This window comes from Sarcophilus harrisii, chromosome 3 (assembly GCF_902635505.1).
Source record: "Sarcophilus harrisii chromosome 3, mSarHar1.11, whole genome shotgun sequence".
In the NCBI taxonomy this organism is placed as follows: Eukaryota; Metazoa; Chordata; class Mammalia; order Dasyuromorphia; family Dasyuridae; genus Sarcophilus; species Sarcophilus harrisii.
Genome location: NC_045428.1, coordinates 169752346 through 169771710, shown reverse-complemented (window position 1 = coordinate 169771710; position 19365 = coordinate 169752346). Strand labels below are relative to the sequence as shown.

The 19365-nt window shown below is 30.6% G+C and overlaps 1 protein-coding gene across 2 annotated transcripts in view; it reads left to right on the top strand.

Annotated features, from left to right (window-relative positions):
* The window catches only part of GCC2 (GRIP and coiled-coil domain containing 2), a 60287-nt gene that overhangs the window by 9367 nt on the left and 31555 nt on the right, over positions 1-19365 (top strand). For both annotated transcript variants that reach the window (XM_031958775.1, XM_031958776.1), the window contains exons 7-15: positions 361-430; positions 6166-6266; positions 6359-6457; positions 10795-10914; positions 15158-15322; positions 16896-17000; positions 17691-17853; positions 18811-18911; positions 18995-19072. In XM_031958775.1, coding sequence (XP_031814635.1) covers positions 361-430; positions 6166-6266; positions 6359-6457; positions 10795-10914; positions 15158-15322; positions 16896-17000; positions 17691-17853; positions 18811-18911; positions 18995-19072 — 1002 coding nt within the window. The remainder of the gene's footprint in view (positions 1-360; positions 431-6165; positions 6267-6358; positions 6458-10794; positions 10915-15157; positions 15323-16895; positions 17001-17690; positions 17854-18810; positions 18912-18994; positions 19073-19365) is intronic.

Here is a 19365-nt window from a genome sequence, read left to right as displayed (position 1 = left end):
GGTTCTCCCACCAAAAAACTTACTTTGTAATGACATGGTGAGCAGGAAAAATTATTTCATCTTTTCTCTAATTATGAGGATTCTATGTTACAAATTGCCTATCTTATTCAAGGATGCTTTGCTTTTCTACATTTTTGTAATATTGATTTATATTGACAAAAATTTTGACAGTACTACTGTGAGTTCAATATTGGTTACTTTGTTGGCCAAGAAGTAAATCACTTGTGATTTTAATTTTTCTTTTTTTCAAAACAATGATATTCTCACTAACTCTTCGTTACAAAAAAAACAAAACTGGTCTAATTACATCATTTTGCCTCTTTTTTTTTTTTTTTTTTTTTGGCCTTGTTTAAAATGTAGGATTCTTTAGAGAACTCATCCTCTGTAAAAAGTGATCAACATTCAGTAATGGAACTAGAAGATAAAATTGGTAATTACTTTTGTTTAACCTATCTTTTTAATAAGACAACTTTTAATATCATTTTACTGTTATGACAAGAATTTATGTAGCTATAAGATTTTTATTGCACATGTTTTTTTCTCAGTGCTGTTACTATTCATTTATGCCTTCCTTTTCCAAGTAGTTGTCTGTAAGAAAAGATATCTGATCTAGTAGGGAAGAAGGGAATTTAAAAGGGCTAGGGTGTTAAGTTTGACTTAGCTAAACACGTGAAACATTAGAATTTATTACCAAAGGAAGTTACAAAATCTTTAAGAACTAAATTTTTCTGAAAAGGTTTAGATTAAGGAGGAGGTCCAATCCTTGATTTCTGCAAATTTATTATTTTCTGTGTATCATTTTTAATTTGACTATTCCTACAGATTTTTAAAGACATCATTTAAGTAATTATATATTTTATTGTGCATGATTTCACTAACAAATCATCTCCCAAGATATTATTTGATTACAATTAATAATTTCCATAAAATAATACAATTACCATAATATATTGTTTCTTTATCACTTCCTAGCCAGTTGAATTACTGCTAGTCTTTAATTGAAAAAATATACAAATTGGAGTTGATTGTGACAAAAATGAAATCAGCCTTAAGACAGCATTTATCTTTGTAAATTAAAACATACCACAGTTTCAGACATTTGTTCAATAAATAGTGGTATTAAAATATACAATATTCAGTCCTTAAGGAGTTAACTTTTTAATAGATGATATGAGCTATAGAAATAATATAGAATATAAATGTCTAAAATAATTAGAAAGTGTAATGAAAGTTCCAAGAATAAAAATTTGTTTTCCAACTAGAAAGGTCAGAAAAACTTTGGAGAATGTGGCATTTCAACTAGTTTTAAACAATAACTACAATTTCAGCCAGTAGAAATGGGGAGGGACAGAAAAATTTTATGCATAGAAAAATGGAATAAATATTGACATCAAGGAAAGGAAGTGTGGTATCCCTTTATGACAGTGTAGTTCAGTTTGACTTGAGTGCCTGTTACATGAACTTGAATATTACTTTGAGAAGTCTTGAAGAGTACCAGATTATGAAGGACCTTGTTTGGACATTTTGTTGTAGGTAGTAAAGAGACATAAAAGTTTTTGAGTAGTAAAGTTTTATAGTCAGACCTTTAATTAAAAAGAGCACTTTGACAATGCGTGAAGATTGCTTTGACGTTGTTGTGAGGATGTGTTGGGTGGAAAACTTTAAATAGGAAGATTGATTAGGAAGCCACTTCTGTAATCCAAACAGTCATGAAGACTTGGACTATAGTGATGGCAGTGAGTGAATAGAATTCATCGAGGTATATTAGAGGATTGGTCAATCATTTTGGATGTTGGAAGTGAAGAAATATCAGGCAGTAACAGATGACACCAAACTTTTGAGTACAGGTGACTAAGCAAATGAATGGGCAATACAGAATTTGTTAAAGATTGACATCTTAATCTAATGGGATAGTTGTTTTAAATAGTTTTATTTTTAAAACATAGTTGCATTTTATTAGAAGAGATATTTTTAGTCATTACAATTTGAAAGATGGATCACTTAAGGAAAAAATGGCGAAAGATAATCTGTTAAAGATCACTGAAATTTGTAACTTTGATTTTAAATTTTCATTTATATAACAGTGATCTTTAACAAGTTTAAAGAAGTAAGTTTGGCAACACTGTGAGATAACATAACATAGAAGTATAGAATCCTAAAAAGAAACCTGTGTTAAGAGTTTGAAAGAGTACAAGATAGAGAACTGGGTTTTGAATCTTAGCCCTGTCACTTAGCTACTTGTAGGCAAAATACTCATCATCTCTGAGCCTCACTTGTAAAATGAGGGAATTATATTAGATAAACTCTGAGGTCCTTTCCATCTCTAAATTTATGATCCGGTGAAACTTTTTAATTTATTCTTAGTAGGAGTACTTTACATTTATGCAAATAGCTAGCTGCACACATTCATGCAGCTTGCTCTGATGATTGCATTTGTCTTATCTAGTTTCCTGATTGTAGTAAGGGACACCAAAGTCATGTCCCACTCAGCAAATTTGTATGTTCAGATGACATGAAACTCAAAAGGATTAGATTGTTAACCATTCAGTAGCAAGCTCCAAAATAGTCATTACTAAAAGAGACCTTAGATTTCCATTTAGGAAACTAACCAGTACTTAACTGATCATTGCTTTTTGTTGTTCATTTAACCCATCATTTATGTGCCTAAACGAGAAAGCCCAATTTTACTTTGCCTTCTGCCATCTTAATATGCTCATTTGATAGTTTCCCTGGTTGCTAATGGTAGTGAGCATACTGAGGCATTAGCACTATCTAGTAGTGAAAAAAAGTAGTGATGTGGATAAATATCTCTTATAAATCAGTCTTTATAGATAAAAATACTAATTGTATTTTCCTTCATTCAGTTCACTTAAAAAGTTGATTAACTTGTTCTATATCAGGACTTTTTAAACTTTTTTTCATTCACGACCCCTTTTCACCTGAGAAATTTTTATTCCATACATATATATATAGGTATATAAAATAGGTGTACAAATCAAACATTTACTGATAATAAGTTATAACTTCATGACTCCTATATTTAGTTATGGGATACCATATGGAGCCTTAAACTACAGTTTAAGAAGCCAGGTTCTATATAAGGCTCCATGTTAAGCTCCTGGGTTATAAAATAATTTTCAGATACCATATATATCATTGTATTTGTTAGTCATTTTTAATCATATCCTATTTTTTGTTACTCCACTTTGGGGTTTTCCTGGTAAAGATACCAGATTAATTTGACATTTCTTTCTCTAGCTCATTTTACAAATGAGGAAACTGAAGCAAATAGAGTTAAGTAACTTGGGAAGAAGAGTTTTCTAACTCCAAGCCTGGCACTTAATACCACTTTCTGCCTCACTTCCTCTGTAATTACTCAGATTTAATGAGATATGGGATGAAATCCTTAAAGGATTATAAGGGAAGGAAGATCCAGAAACTTCAATGCAATATTAGATTTTTAATAATACATATTTTATATGTGGTGATTTGAAATAGTTAACTCTTTCTGAACATTGTCTTTTTGAATAGGAAGTTAAAGCCCATCTGGAAAGGAAATCTGGTCAAACATTTAAACAGGATAGTTTTAAAGTATTCCAGGATCATAATTACTGATTTCTATGACTACTTAGAAATAATTTAGCAGAAATTTATTTTTATAGCAATTGTTTCTTAAGTGTCATTTTTATAAAATGACCAGGACTAAATAAAAGATAGTTGTTATGTGACAAAATAATATAACACTTAGAAAGAGTAGTATGATAAGTTATGTTTAGCATTTTGTTCTATAAATCAGTTTTCTCAATCAGCTAAGGTAATCATTGGCTTGGATTGTTTTTTTTTTTTTTTCCCCAATGCTAATTTTAATCTGTTTTCCTTTATGTATATCTCCTCTCTGAAGTGCACTGGGGATGATATGTAAAAAAAATCTTTTCAATAAGAATGTGTTTATTTATAACAGTGGCCTATCTAGTTAATTATGAAAAAAAGCAATTTCTTTAATTAAAAACATCTTCCACAGTAGAAAACATTTGGAAATTTCTCATTTGAAAACACAGAAATCCCAACTGAAAATGTTAACTAATATTTTTATTATTATGTCAGTATGAAGGGAAAAAAAAATCTAACTCAGCCCTGCTATTTAAACTTTAGAGATCCCCAATCAAAACCTCAATTCAGTTGACATTTAATTTATAAATGCAAGATTCATGATCAAGAAATGTCTCAAATCAATCTCTCTTCTTTTTCTTTCCTTTTAACATCAAGGTGGACAGATAGCTAAGGAATACACAGTATGAAAACTATATACCAGATAAGAAATATATTTTATGTTATCAGCCACCATCTTGATGTAACTTTTTAGTGAAGATGAAAAATTTCTTTAACTGGGAATGAAAATTTGAGTTAGGAGAAAGATATCAAAAACTAAATTTTGTACTAGTATTGAAATGAGGAAGAAAATTATCAAGAGAGGGAGTTCAGGTTTTCTTTTTCCTAAACTACTTTGTCTCAGTTAATTAAAATTTTATCAAGGGTTAGTATAAGAGCTATCTTCCAAACAAAGAGAAATCAGAAGCCAGTTAATGAAACTGAAATCAGAAACTCAGATTGAAGAGGATAAATATGCAAAAGAAAGGATATAGGAGCTTAGACATCATTATGTCAATATCAAGAATATTGTAAGTAAGTGGAGAAAGAATGGGAAACACCATAGTGTAGGTTAGGAAATGAGAAATATCTCCTGTAACTATGAGAATGCCTGATGTAATGACTGACTCCACTGAGTGGTTTATTCTGTTTGATCTAACCCTTATTCACAATTTATTCCCTATAATCCTTAGCTATCTACTTTGTATTATATTGGCTTTCCCATCACCTTTGACATACCAGAAATGCTCCCAAATATAGGATTTGGGGGAAAACTGAAGGATATTAATGCCACGAAACCACTGTTTAAATTAACCAAGAACAGTCAAACCTTAAATGATTAAAAAGATTAATGACTAATCCACTTCCACAACCCAGCAATAGGTTTATTGCATTCCATCTTGATTTCTAAATTACATTTATCCTTAGTATCCTTAATATTGGAAGTGTTTTCAGAAGTCTTCTAATCAAACATAGACTTGGAACAGTTTTCTAATCTGTAACATTGTGGACAGATTGTCAACTGAACATATAACATATTGGGGAACTCATTACCTAGAAAAGCAACCTTATTGTGAACTGCTTTATTTATCTCTAAATTTATCTCTAAAACTCCTCATTGTTCCCAACCTTGTCTTTTGGTTAAAAAAAAATAGAAGCAGCTAGGTGGCACAGTGGCTAGAGCATCAGCCTTGAAGTCAAGAGGACCTGAATTTAAATCTGGTCTCAGACATTTAACACTTCCTAGCTGTGACCTTGGGCAAGTTACTTAATCCCAGTTGGCTCAGCAAAAAACAAACAAGACAAAAATATTAATAAATCTAGTCCTTTCATTGAAAGTTTTGTGATCCATTGAAAACATGGATGGCAACATATATAAAAGCCCAGAAGTGGGAGATGACATTTGTACTATAGGGTAAAAGATTGTTTCATGGAACCTTTGATCCAACCCCTTCACTTTATAGATGAGGAAACTGAAGCCCAGAAAGGTTCAAAGGCTTTGTACAAAGTCATGCAGGCAGTAAGAGCCAGAATTAGAATACTAGACTTTGGATTCCAAATCCAATACACTTTCTACTGTATCACATAACTATTCTGCACTTCTACCCCAAGAAAATCTCTCTTCTCATCTCCAAATTAAACTTTTATCTATTTTCAGCTTTTATATAGCATATTTTCTAATCTCATCACCATCTTCAGTATCTTTTCTAAATGTTTTGCCTAGAACCAAACTATTTGTTCTTAGTAGATTTCATCTTGCTAAGCTGTACTATAATAATAATCTGTTGTTAATTTTTTGGATCCCTTTTGTCATGCTGTATGTTATCTATTCCTCCTAGAGTCAGATTATTCACAGATCTGATGAACCATTCCCTCTCTGACTTCCTTCAAGTATTTTATTAAAACTATTGATCCCAATAGAGCTGTGAACAGATCCTCCAAGAACATTTTACTGAAGAGTTCCTTATACGTTCAATTCGGTTCAGTAAGCATGATTCTTTTCATCCTTATTTTCAGTAAATTTAGAAAAAGAATCCAAAGAAAAAGAAGAGAAATTAAGTAAGATAAAAGTTGTTGCCTTGAAAGCAAGGAAAGAACTTGATTCCAGCAAAAAAGAGGTAAGATACCTTGTAAGCAAACTTACATTTTAAGTAAATCTACATTTTTCTGTGCGGAATAAATTCACAATATTGATATGTGTATAAAATAGGCACAGTCTCTAAGGGAAGAACTTGAATTGGTTCGGTCTGAAAGAGATCACTTGTCTACTTCCATGAAAGACCTCATTAAAGGAGCAGAAGGCTATAAGGTAAAAATAGTTACTATCTTTATAATTTTTTTAAAATTTCACTTATACCTTCAAAGTGAACTATGCTACACAAGAAGAATCGAACTTTGAAATCTTTGACAATTAACCTGCGAAGGAAATCAAAAATGCAAGCAGACAAAAACAGAGGGATTGGAAATGCTATATAGTGGTTTACACTCATTTCCCAGAGTTCTTTCGCTGGGTGTAGCTGGTTCTATTCATTATTGGACAAATGGAACTGATTTGCTTCATCTTACTGTTCATTAGAATTCATTAGAATTGATCATCATATAGTATTGTTGTTGAAGTGTAAAATGATCTGTTGGTCCTGCTCTTTTCATTCAGCATCAGTTCATATAAGTCTCTCCAGACCTTTCTGAAATCATCCTGTTGGTCATTTCTTAAAGAACAAAAATATTCCATAAAATTCAACCATTCTCCAATTGATGGGCATCCACTCAGTTTCCAGTTTCTAGCCACTACAAAGAAGGCTGCCACAAACATTTTTGCACATACAGGTCCCTTTCCCTTCTTTAAGATTTCTTTGGGATATAAGCCCAGTAGTAACACTGCTGGATCAAAGGATATGCACAGTTTGATCACATTTTGAGCATAGTTCCAAATCGCTCTCCATAATGGTTGGATGTATTCACAATTCCACCAACAACGTATCAGTGTCCCAGTTTTCCTACATCCCCTCCAACATTTGTCATTATCTTTTGCTGTCATCCGAGCCAATCTGAGAGGTGTGTAATGGTATCTCAGAGTTGTCTTATTTGCAATTCTCTGATTAATAATGACTTGGAGCATCTTTTCATATGGCTAAAAATAGTTTCAATTTCTTCATCTGAAAATTGTTCATATCCTTTGATTATTTATCAATTGGAGAATGGCTTGATTTCTTATAAATTAGAGTCAATTCCCTATATATTTTGGAAATAAGGCCTTTGTCAGAACCTTTGATTGTAAAAATGTTTTCCCAGTATTGTTTCCCTTCTAATGTTATCTGCATTAGTTTTGTTTGTACAAAAGCTTTTCAATTTGATGTAATCAAAATTTTCTATTTTGTGATCAATAATGATCTCTAGTTATTATTTGGTCACAAATTCCTTCTTCCTCCACAGGTCTGAGAGGTAGACTATCCTTATGTTCTAATTTATTTATAATTTCATTCTTTATGCCTAGATCATAAACCCATTTTGACCTTATCTTGGTGGAATACCTGTAATTTTCAAGACACTTTTAATAGATAGTGCAGATATATACCCAGGCAGTGCTGCCCTGCCTTTTTTTTTTTTTTTTTTTTTTACTTCAACTGAAGCATAACATACTTCTCCAATCCTTTATGTTAACTTTATGTACATCTTTCTCTTACAAGTGTTACAAGTTAGCCCTATCTCTTGTAACATTTATAAACTCAGACAAAGCAAAAGCAAAAATACACCTAATTAAAAGACAATCTAAATTTTAGTAAAAGTACAATAAAGAAATATCAATATTGAACATATATGTAGCAAGTACACATCCAAATTCTTGAAGGAAAAGCTAATGACTTTGAATAAGAAAAAGACAGTAAAACTATGCTAGTGAAGGACCTCAATTTAGCCCTCTCAGGTCTAGCTAAATTTAACCAAATAAATCATAACCAGATCAAGAAATAGATTAAAGAGATGATAGAATGATAGCTCTCTGAAGAATATTGAATGGGAATAGAAAGAAGTATATATTTTTATCATCTACAAATGGCACTTTCACAAAAAATGACCACGTACTTGGACATAAAAACTTCCCAAACAAACTTTTCTAATCAGAAATATTAAATATACACTTTTTGAACCACAAGGCAATAAAAATTATTTTTAACAAAGGGCCTTTGAATCATAGAATAAAAATTAATTGAAAATAAATAATCCAAATCTTAAAGAATGAGTGGTTCAAAAAATAAATCATAGCAACAATAATTTCATTAAAGATAATTACAACAATGAAATAATGCCATAATCTGGGGGCTGTAGCCAAAATGGTGCTTAGAGTCCTGAAACCTTACATCAATAAAAGAGAAAAAACAGATAAATGAATTGGTATGCAACTTAAAAAAAAAAAAGAGAGAGAACAAATTGAAAATCTTCAATTAAACACCAAATTAGAAATCCTGTAAATCAAAGGAGAAATTGTTAAAATTTTAAATTAAAAAAAAAAGGAGCCAATAAGTAAAACTATAAGCTGGTTTTTGACAAAATAAAAGAGATAAACCATTAGTTAGTTTGATTTTTTTTTTAAAAATTAGGTAACAATGTAACAAGAAAAGCAAAATACAAGTTCAAAAATAAAAAGGGTAAATGAATAACCATTGAAGATGGAATTAAAGAAATTATTAGGAGCTATTTTATCCAATTATATGACAAAATTGACAATCTAGATGAAGTGATTGAATGTTTACAAAATCAAATTGGCATAATTAAAGAGGAAATAGAATATTTAATTAACACTAACCCCATCTTAGAAAAAGAAATTAATTAAATAAAGTATAAGTGAAGTCCCTAAAGAAAAAAAAAAATTGAGGTGGATTTATAAGTAAATTCTACCAAATAATTCTATTACTATATAAACTGGGGGAAAAAATGAGTCCTATCAAATTCCTTCTATGATTCAGAAATAGTTTTGATATCTAAATCAGAGAGAGCAAAAACAAAACTGTAATTCCTAATAAATATTGATGCAAAAACTTTACAAAAAAAATTAGCAAAAAAGACAACAGTTATATACTACAATAATTCCATCTTATCATAGTGACCCTGTATTTGATAAATTCAACAAACCAAGATACTGGGTCAGGAATTCACTATTTAACAAATTCTGCTGGAAAAATGAAAGCAATCTGGCAGGTAGATATAAACCAACCTCTCACGTCACATACCATGATAATATCAAAATGGGAATATTATTTAGACAAAGAGAATGATATGATAAAAACAAATTAGAGGAACATGAAAAAAATTGCCTTTTTTCTATGGATATGGGAAAATTTATGATCAAACAAAAAAGACAATTTGGAAAGTATAATGAATCGTTTTGATTACATGAAATTAAAAAGTTTTTGTGCAAACAAAACCAATACAACCACAGTTAGAAAGACTACAGGAAACTTGAGGGAAAGAATTTACAGTAGATTTCTCTAATAAATATTTCATTTCTCAAATGTGTAGTAAACAACCAAATTTGATAAATATTCAAAGGATATGAAGAAGAAATTTTCAGAATGAGAAATGAAAGCTATCGATAATTAAATGAACAATTGCTCCAAATCACTAATAATTCAAGAAATTCACATTAAAACAACTTGAGTTAACCTCACAATTATAAGGTTAACTAATAGGATTGGAAAGGATAATGATAAATGCTAGAGGGGATGTTAAAAAATAAGTAAACTAAACATACTGTTGGTGGTCATACCATTCTGAATAACAATTTGAAACTGTATCAAAAGGGCTATAAAACTGTATATCTGTTAACTCAACAATACCATTAGTAGGTCTGTATCTCAAAGGAAAAGAAAAAAAATGATTCATATGTACAAAAATTTAGCAGCTCTTTTTGTAGGGGCAAAGAACTGAAAATTGAGCTGATTTCTTTATCCCCACCCATACCTTCATGTACAACATGTACAACCAGCCTTTTGAAGATTCAAGTCAATTAGCTCCAAGTCAAACAAAAACAGTAACTTGATAGTCATTGGATATTATTTTAAATATTGGTGAGCAGTGCTCAATGAATAGTTTCTATTCTTGCTTTTAAAAAATGTGCATGTTAAGAATGTTTCCTGACTTGTAGGACATGACAACTAAAAATTAAGGCAAAAGATCAAGAACATAATAGTTGCCTGGAAAAATAATTATTCTCATTATTAGATGGATCCAACTAAGAGCTGGTTTTTTTTATTGGTTTTAGATAGATATTTTGATTTACAGGCTCAAAGTTGCCAGACCCTAATTTAAATTTAGTGTGGGAATTTATATTGTAAAACCAAGTAGAGTTTAGAAGTGATGACTTTTAGTACATAGCAAGTCTTTTAAAATTTGAAAAACAGACATTTCTTTTCCTTTAATCTGTTTAGTCATCTCATTAATAGCAAAAAATTATTTAACTATAGCAAAAGTAGTTTTCATTGCCTGGTTTTTATGCTAATTAAGTATTCCAATAGAATAATATGCCCTGATAAAAATTATTAACATCTAGTGGGTATTTATAAATATTAAATAGAATAAATATTACCCTAAAGGATTTAGCATTCTAGTATTCTGATGTTTCCCTTATGGTATTGTTTTGTCTTTTTAAAGAATCTTTTCTTAGAATATGATAAACAGGCAGAGCAATTGGACATGGAAAAGGAGCGTGCAAATAATTTTGAGCACCAAATAGAAGATCTTACAAGACAGTTAAAGAATTCAGCTTCTCAGGTATTTAAAAATTTTTACTTGGATATGCTAATTAACGCATGCTTATTGATTTTAAGAAAGAAAACGATATCAAAAATATTAATGTATAACATTTTTAAAATTCTGATTTTTTTCCTAAGAAGGAGAACATTTATAAAACAACAATAATTATTAATGGAATTATCAGTTAGCTTTTTCAAATGTCATCAACTCTTATTCACAGTATAGAGTTCTTTGCCATTGTCTGGGTCTTTTTTTTTTTTTTTTTTTTTTAAATACCATACTTAGAAGTAGTTACTCATGGAGTAAAATTGAGCATCTGACTGTTTTTCTTTTGTTTCCAGCAGAAATCAGCTATATAAAGAAAAGCACTATGCTTTCATTTTGATTGACAAGTAACCAAAAGAAATGACTGTGGAATCATGGATTTCATGGGTTTTGTGTCCTTAGGTTATATTTTTTCTGTTTCTTACATTTTGAGGATGAGATTATTTCTTTTTAGTAATTTTTTTTTCTAGTTTAGAGGAATGGATGTGAAACACAGCAACAGTTAGTAAATATTTTTAAACAAATGTGAACAACTGCATAAGTGAGAGATAAATTCACTTTAGGGGATTGAATGAACATCTTTTAGTTCACTTAGTAAGATTTTCTTTTGTAAAACCTGTAATTACTATCTACTAAATTATGTTGGATTTCATTTAAAACATATATTATTATAGATACTTGTCCCTTTTCTGTGTTAAATGCTTTTGAGTCATCAACACTTAATCCTGCAGAATATATTCGGTTCTTTAAGAAAACTTTTTCATCCAATATAAGTCAGATTAACTATTTAGTAGAATATAAAAATTGCAGTTACTAATCAATAGAGTTTATTTTTTTTAATTTTCTGCTGTCTGCAGGTACTGTATCAATAAGTAAATGAGAGTAGTAGGTAGAATACAAAGAGGTGTAAGGTACAATCCATATCTCTGAGTTGTTTATAATCTAATTGAGAATAATACTTGGACATGTGACTGTGACTTCATCATTACTAAATTAGAATAAAATTATAGGGAACACAATTAAGGCAACTTTTATTTTGATGTATTTTTAAAACTGTTGATGCTTTTAAAAAAAAAAAAAAAAAAGGAAAGTGGATTAAATAATAGACATTGACACAGACACTGACATTTTCCCAAGTTTAAAAATGTAGGGGGCAGCTAAGTAGCATAGTGGATAGAGCACCAGTCCTGGAGTCAAGAAAACCTGAGCTCATTTCCAGCCTCAGACACTTAATACACACTAGTTGTGTGACCCTGGACAAGTCACTTAATCCCAATTGCCTAAAACAAACAAACAAATAAACAAAAACTCTTAAGTTTAACACTGTAACTCTCAATAGGAACAGAAGGGGAAACCCAAAGACCACAGAAACCACCTCAGTCAGCAAATACTTTTCTCTTTTCCAAGCAAGGAAAGATGCTAGCCAAGGGCAATAGTGCTTTGGAAGAATATAAACTTATTTGTAAATCTCATAGAAGATTATGTTTAAAAATTCTTGGCAAAATAACCCAATGAGTTGGGTCATCCCAAAGGCATTTCTGGAAGGATGGCAAACAAACAACAGAAAAGATCTATAAAGATTTTGTAACAATCTTGTCAGTGACAGTGCAGCTGCCATATATAAATTCTGGCATCACAGTCCTTTATGTTCTACTTGATGAAGTACAGCTGGCACTAAGGATGAGGCTAGCAGCTATACTAAACCAAACATGAAGAGAATCGACCATGTTAGAGAGATTAATTCTCAATCTGAAAAAAACAAGAGAGATACCAAGTACTTGGGGGGTGGGGTGGAAGAGAATTACATAACCAAAGAAAGCAACCAAGAAAAAAAATCGACTATTAACTTAGATTTTCTTTTCCATTTTGACAAGATATTTATGAAAATAAAAGATTTTACATATGCATCTTAAATATTCTTATTTTAGGTGTGACAAGAGAACAGTTAAGCCTTTACAAACAACAGTCTACATTTTTACAGTCATAAATCTTAATTAAATAAATGGTGTAGAGAACAAAAGTCCTAATGTGTTTGTTGAGTATAAAAAACAGTACATTTCCTCTTTAGAAATGCTCTTTCGACAAAATCTCTATGTCAGAATCATCCAAGATTTATTTAGCTGAATAATAGAAAATGTAGTTTGAACCTCCCAGGCATAAAACAGGAAGATTTAGGCTTACCAAAAGTATTTGCCAATTCTCTTTGAAGATTTTCATGTCTAGCACAGGAACTAAAAGAAGTCTTTCATTTAACAATATTTCTAGATAATATTATGCTAATTGTATCAAGCCTAAAACCCTGTAGTGCCTCTTATTGTATATGCATCCTCAAGAGTTCACCCTTAATTAAGTGGATGAAAAATAGTGTTCTAACTTTGTTGTCTTGTTGAGTAGACAATGCATAGATAGAATTAGTCCACCATTACAAATATCTAAGACAAAACCATTTAGATGTACTTTGATCTGGCACTCAAATTGAGAAAGAGAAAGAGTGGGCTGAATTTATTTGGAAAATTATAACTTTTAGTGACCTCAAAACTTCTCCCTGAAAAATAAAAAGACCCAGTTTTTTTCATCAATATTCTTCCAGTAATGTTATGTAGCTACAAGTCAGAACAAATCTTTGAAGAATTAAAGATATTGATCAAGAAGGTATATAAGTGCATGGTGGGCATAATTTAATAATTAATAATACATGGTGGCAACATTTAACTAGGTGCACAAGAGAAACAGCTCATAGGAAGTCATCAAAGAGATGTCTATCATCAAAGAGATGTCTGACTGAAAATGGATGAGGCCTGTTCATATCAGACTGTTGGACAGCCTGTTGCCTTCACTGAGATGATCCAGAAGTCTCCAGAATATTGATGGCCATGCCTTTGGATGATTTATGATAGGACAGGAACAGGAGTCACATGGAGAAGAATGCAAGGATAGGTTTCATTGATGAAAAGAGGGCCCAAATGCTTAAGATCATAGGTACATCAGAATATCAAAGAGTTTAGAATTGGGTTCAAAGCCAGCATTAGATGTTGTATATGACCCTAGACGACTTGTTTAATTTGCCAGAACTTCAAGATCTGGCTATCTGTTTAAAAAAGAGGAAAAGGAAATGAGTATACTACTCAACTCCAAGGAATTGTTGTGAAGAAAGCTCGTTACAAACTTTAAAGCACTAAATAAATGTCGTTTTTCTAAATAATTTAAATAACCCTTTACTGCTGTTACAGAGTACTTTAAGTATCTGTTCTCTTCATGACAGTCCTGTGAGGGTAGGATAAATATATATTACAGATGAGGAAACAGGCTCAGGAGTAAGCAGCTCATGAACAAAGCGATAAATTGCAAGATCCTAATCTTAATTAAAAATTGAATTTTTTCCTTTTATTTTTAAATTGCTAGAAGACAGAGAACTAAAACAGTTCTTCATAAACTATTATTCTAAGAAGCACCAGACTAGAACAATGTATATAGCTGAGTCTCGATTCAGAAAGACTTGAGTTCAGATGTGATCTAAAACATTTAAGTACTGTCTGACTATGGGCAAGCCTATTCTCTGCTTATTTCCTTTTTTTTTTTTTTTTTTTGCTTTTTCATAGGATCATAGAAGGAAGGAAATGTAAAAAATCATCTAATCTCCCCCTTCATTTTGTAGATCTAGAGAGATTAAGTAACTTTCCCCTTGGTCAAGAAGGTAGTGACAGAGGTGGGATTTGTTCCTAGTTCTTCTAACTCCATATCCAGTTCTCTTTTCAGTGTTCCACATTAACTTTTCTTGCATACTTGATCATTTGTAGGGTTTAAAGCAGCCTTCACATTCTCTTCATGATATTTTTTTAAAGGTATTTATATCATGTTAAGTGACATTTTTCTAAATGAACTTTATTATATTTTGTACTTTAAAATTAGTTATGAAATTTTTACCTTAAAAAAAGTAGAGTTTTTACTTTTCAAGCTTCTAATCATCTGACATCTATTCTTTAACTCCCCCTGCGATTTCCAATGTCACTTTGGGGGTGGGGTGGGAAAGAAGGGGAGAGAAACTAGATCTTCCTAGCTTACCCAAGCTAGAAGTTTACAGCAGCTATTCCTGAGGCTATTCTGCAAAGAAGCTTTGATCTGTTCCCTTTCCAACTTGGTAGTCTTTCCTTAAGCAAAATCACATTTTAAAAAACTATTGATTTCTTGATTCACGGTTGTAAATTTGTCATTTTAGTGTGACAAGCTGACGTCTGATAATGAAGATCTCCTAGCACGTATTGAAACTCTACAATCTAATGCCAAATTGTTAGAAAACCAGATTTTGGAAGTTCAGCGAGCCAAGGTCATAGTGGACAAAGAATTGGAAACTGAAAAACTTCAGAAAGAACAAAAGATGAAGGTAATTGTAATGTAAAGTCTATTTATGCATTTATATTTTATTATTCTCATTTTATATTACTCAGTTGGCAATTAAAGGAAATCTTTAGACACTATCCTTGGATTTTGGTAAAATATTTGACACTCTTATTATATCCCTTTCAGTTCATCAGATAACTTAGCAATTATGATGTGCAATCAATCAATCAGCAAACATTTATTAAGTGCCTATTATATGCCAAGTACTGAGAATAGTTACATGGATCCTACTCTCAAAAAGCTTACATAATATAAGCTCACAAAGAGCCTATTTTTTTCATTGACGAAGACAAATATATATGGGTATAATATATACTAGAATAGATATAGAGTATCTTGATACCACAGAAGACTTTTAGAATTTGGGTAGAGTAAAGAAAATCCTCCTGTAGAAGTAGAAGTTGATGCTTAATCTGAGCTTTGAAGGAAATGAGGAATTATAAAAAATGATTGTGAGGAGAAAGTAAATTCCTTGGGGCAGCCTCTGCAAAGGCCCAGAAATGTGAAATGGAGTAGCCTGAAATATAGCAGTAAGGCTAGTTTATTGGATGATAAAGTTCACAAAGAAGAAGAATAAAAGCTTAGAAAACTAATATGCTGTATTCGGACAAAATGAAAAAAGTATGAGATATACAGTTAACTGGATTAATAATTGGTTAAATAATCTTGTTCACATAATAGTGATTTTGGATCGATACTATCCTGAGGTTTCTAATGGCATGCTATATGATTTTGTCCTTGGCCCTTTTGGTTTTGTATTTTTTATCAGTGATTTTAAATGATGGTACTAATTGGTTACTAAAATGTTACAATGATACAAAAGTATGGTGGGAAGGCTATTTTACATGATGGAATTGGAAACCAACAAATGTTCTGGCAAGCTGGAACAATTGACTAAACCAAATAAAAATTAATTAATAACAAGTGTAAAGGTCATTCAGTTTTAAAAACTTAGCTACACTTAGCAACTTTCGAGATTGGGGGAGGTTTGGAAAAATAACAATTCATGAGCAAAAAAACAAAACCAAAAGATGTTAATTGCAAAACAAATTTGAGTCAGTAGTATATGTCAACCAAAAAATATTATGTCCTATAAAATTATAACGTTCAAGAGAAAAGAGAATCAGACCTGATTGTTAGTTGTCTCTTTATGCATCCAAGAGAGAGTCTACATTCTTTAAAGCTCCAGAATGGGAGAACTGGATAGAAGGATAGAAGGGCTGCAGATTTCAGATTACTTACAAGGAAGAATTCCAAAATTGGAAGAGGTTTTTTAAAATATGGTGGTCCCCATTATTAGAGTCATTCAAATAGAGGCAAATGACCATTTGTCAGTGATACAGTTGAAGAGAATAATGTATAGGTTAAATTTTGGACTAGGTGACCTTTTAGCTTATTCCCTTGTGATTTTAAATTTTCTGATTCTGTGTTGTGAGCTAAATGTTTATGTATGATATTATTTAAATGAAAGAAAGACTTTCTGAGAAAATATCAATAATTTCATTTGAATAAATTGGTTGCAAATGCTTTTTTAACGGTTTTGTTTTAATTTTTAGGAGCATACTAATACTTTAAAGGAACTTGAAGAGCTTCAGTTACAACTTCAGAAGGAGAAGAAACATCTTCAGAAAACTATGCAAGAGTTAGAGATGGTTAGGAAGGTAAAATAAGCCCATTTAATTGAATTTTGTAAGCCAAATGAAATGTTCACTGTATCAAGTTACTCCCAATAGTTTAAGAAGAAATATTTTAAAAGGTCTTTTAAGTTTTTTAATTATGTTATATAAAATTAGCAAATTCTAAATAGTACCTTCACAAAAATGAAAGAATTTATGTACTCTTTGAAATTGCTTAGTCTTCCTGTAAGAATTCTATCCCTTTTATAATTTTACCTATATTGAAATCTTATTTAACTTTATACATTTGTTTTAAAATACATAAGTTTTGTTTTTTCTTTTGTGAATTTATTATATTGAAGGGAGAAAAACTTTTATTACCTTTAAATTTTCAAATTGTAAACATTTAACTTATATATTTGAAGAATATGAATAACAATAGAAAACCCAGTAAGAGTTACAGAATTTTATGATAGAAATATTTAGTATAGAATTATTTTGTGCAGGTAAAACAATAAAAGAAGTAATACAAAATTAGAATAAATCTAAGAAAAGCTTTGTAAAAATGAAAACTAGACAAATAAGAATTATCTTTTGCTTTAGGCATCAATATATAAAATAATTCCTCTTTTATTGAAGGGGTTTGGGGTTCTCTTGATAATTTTTTCAAATAATTAAAGTAATTTTGGACTGATTTGAAATTTTGTGTGGATCTTCTATATACAAAATATGCAGGATGCTCAGCAAACTACATTGATGGACATGGAAATAGCTGATTATGAACGTTTAGTGAAAGAACTGAATCAAAAAATTACTGATAAAAACAGCAGAATTGAAGATTTAGAACAAGAAATTAAAATTTATAAACAAAAACAAGAAACCCTACAAGAAGAAATGAGTGAGTAAAATGTAAACTCACTTTTCTCTTTATATGTAACTTTTAAGTATAACATGCAAGGAATGGCTGAAGGGAACAAGTGATGTTGGAAAGACATATTATCTGGAGAAGACCTGAGGGTAACTTAACTGCTGTCTTCAAATATTTGAAGGCTATCAAGTGGAAGAAGTGTTAAACGATTGATCTTAATTTTGTCCTTGTTATCCACTGGGTGAAAATGAAACAGGTTTTATTTCTTTGTAAGTTACAACTTTCTAATACTTAGTTACCCCAGAATGCATTGAACCAACCCCTTGGGATCACCCATCATTAGAACCAGATGAAGGCACTTGACTGCTTGTCAGGATTTTTAGGGAATAGTTTAAATTAATTGCTTTAGTCCTTTTTCATCTCTGCAGTTCTATAATTTAACAACTGATTCAATTTTCACAATGGCAGTTTGTTTAAGGGATGACAGATTATATAATTACATTAATAAGACATGAGTTAATAAAGTCCTATAATCAAAATGGTAGAAGTAGAAAAAGGAAGGAGGTGAAAGATGTAGAATTGGAAAATAATAGCAGTAAATCTTAAGTTACATATTTATAATGTAGAATCTGAATTGTAGCAATGAACATGTATAAATTACAAATTTGTGTTTATTAGATATATTTGAGAAGTATAAGTCATTATAACTATGTGAATATAGCTTCATCAAGTTAATTATCAAAAGGTATTTTCACAGAGCAATTGCAGCAATAAAATGTAAAAGCTCCAAAGAAAAGCATCAAATAAGTTGTAACCTTTCCTTAACTCATTAAATTCTGTGGTCCTTATTAGTTCTTCAAAAAATTAAAAATTTATCTTTGAAAGTAATTGATTTTATAGTGAAATATCTCTTTAATTTTAAATTATTGTTCATCTTAAAGTAACCCACAAAAAGCTTGACTTCTTAAACTTTTTTTCTTACACTAGGTTCACTTCAGTCTTCAATGCAACAAGCTGAAGATAAAAACACTAAAATTAAACAACTACTAGTGAAAACCAAAAAAGAGCTAGCAGATTCAAAACAAACAGTATGTTAATTTCTTGACTTTATTCTTTGTCTTCATAACCCATTTGTTAACTCTGCTAATTAACCAAAATTTTCATTCTTTAGGAAACCAACCAACTAATACTTCAGTCATCTTTAAAAGGTGAACTAGAAGCAAGCCAGCAGCAAGTTGAAGACTATAAAGTAAGGTTCATTTGAATAATAAATTATTTCATTGGAAAGTAGGACAAGTAATATATTATTTCATTGGAAAGTAGGGCAACTTATACATGTTCCTAAATAGTTTCATTTTATTAAGCAAGATTTTTCAGTCTGAAAGACTGTTTTAAATGTCTTGATAGTATTGTAAACAGTTGCTTAGCATATGGATTTCTCCATTAAAGAAAACATTTGAAAAGCTATAGTGATATTCTGTACCAAACTAAATAAACATGTTTCCAAACCAATACTTATGGTTAAATGACAACATGATCTGG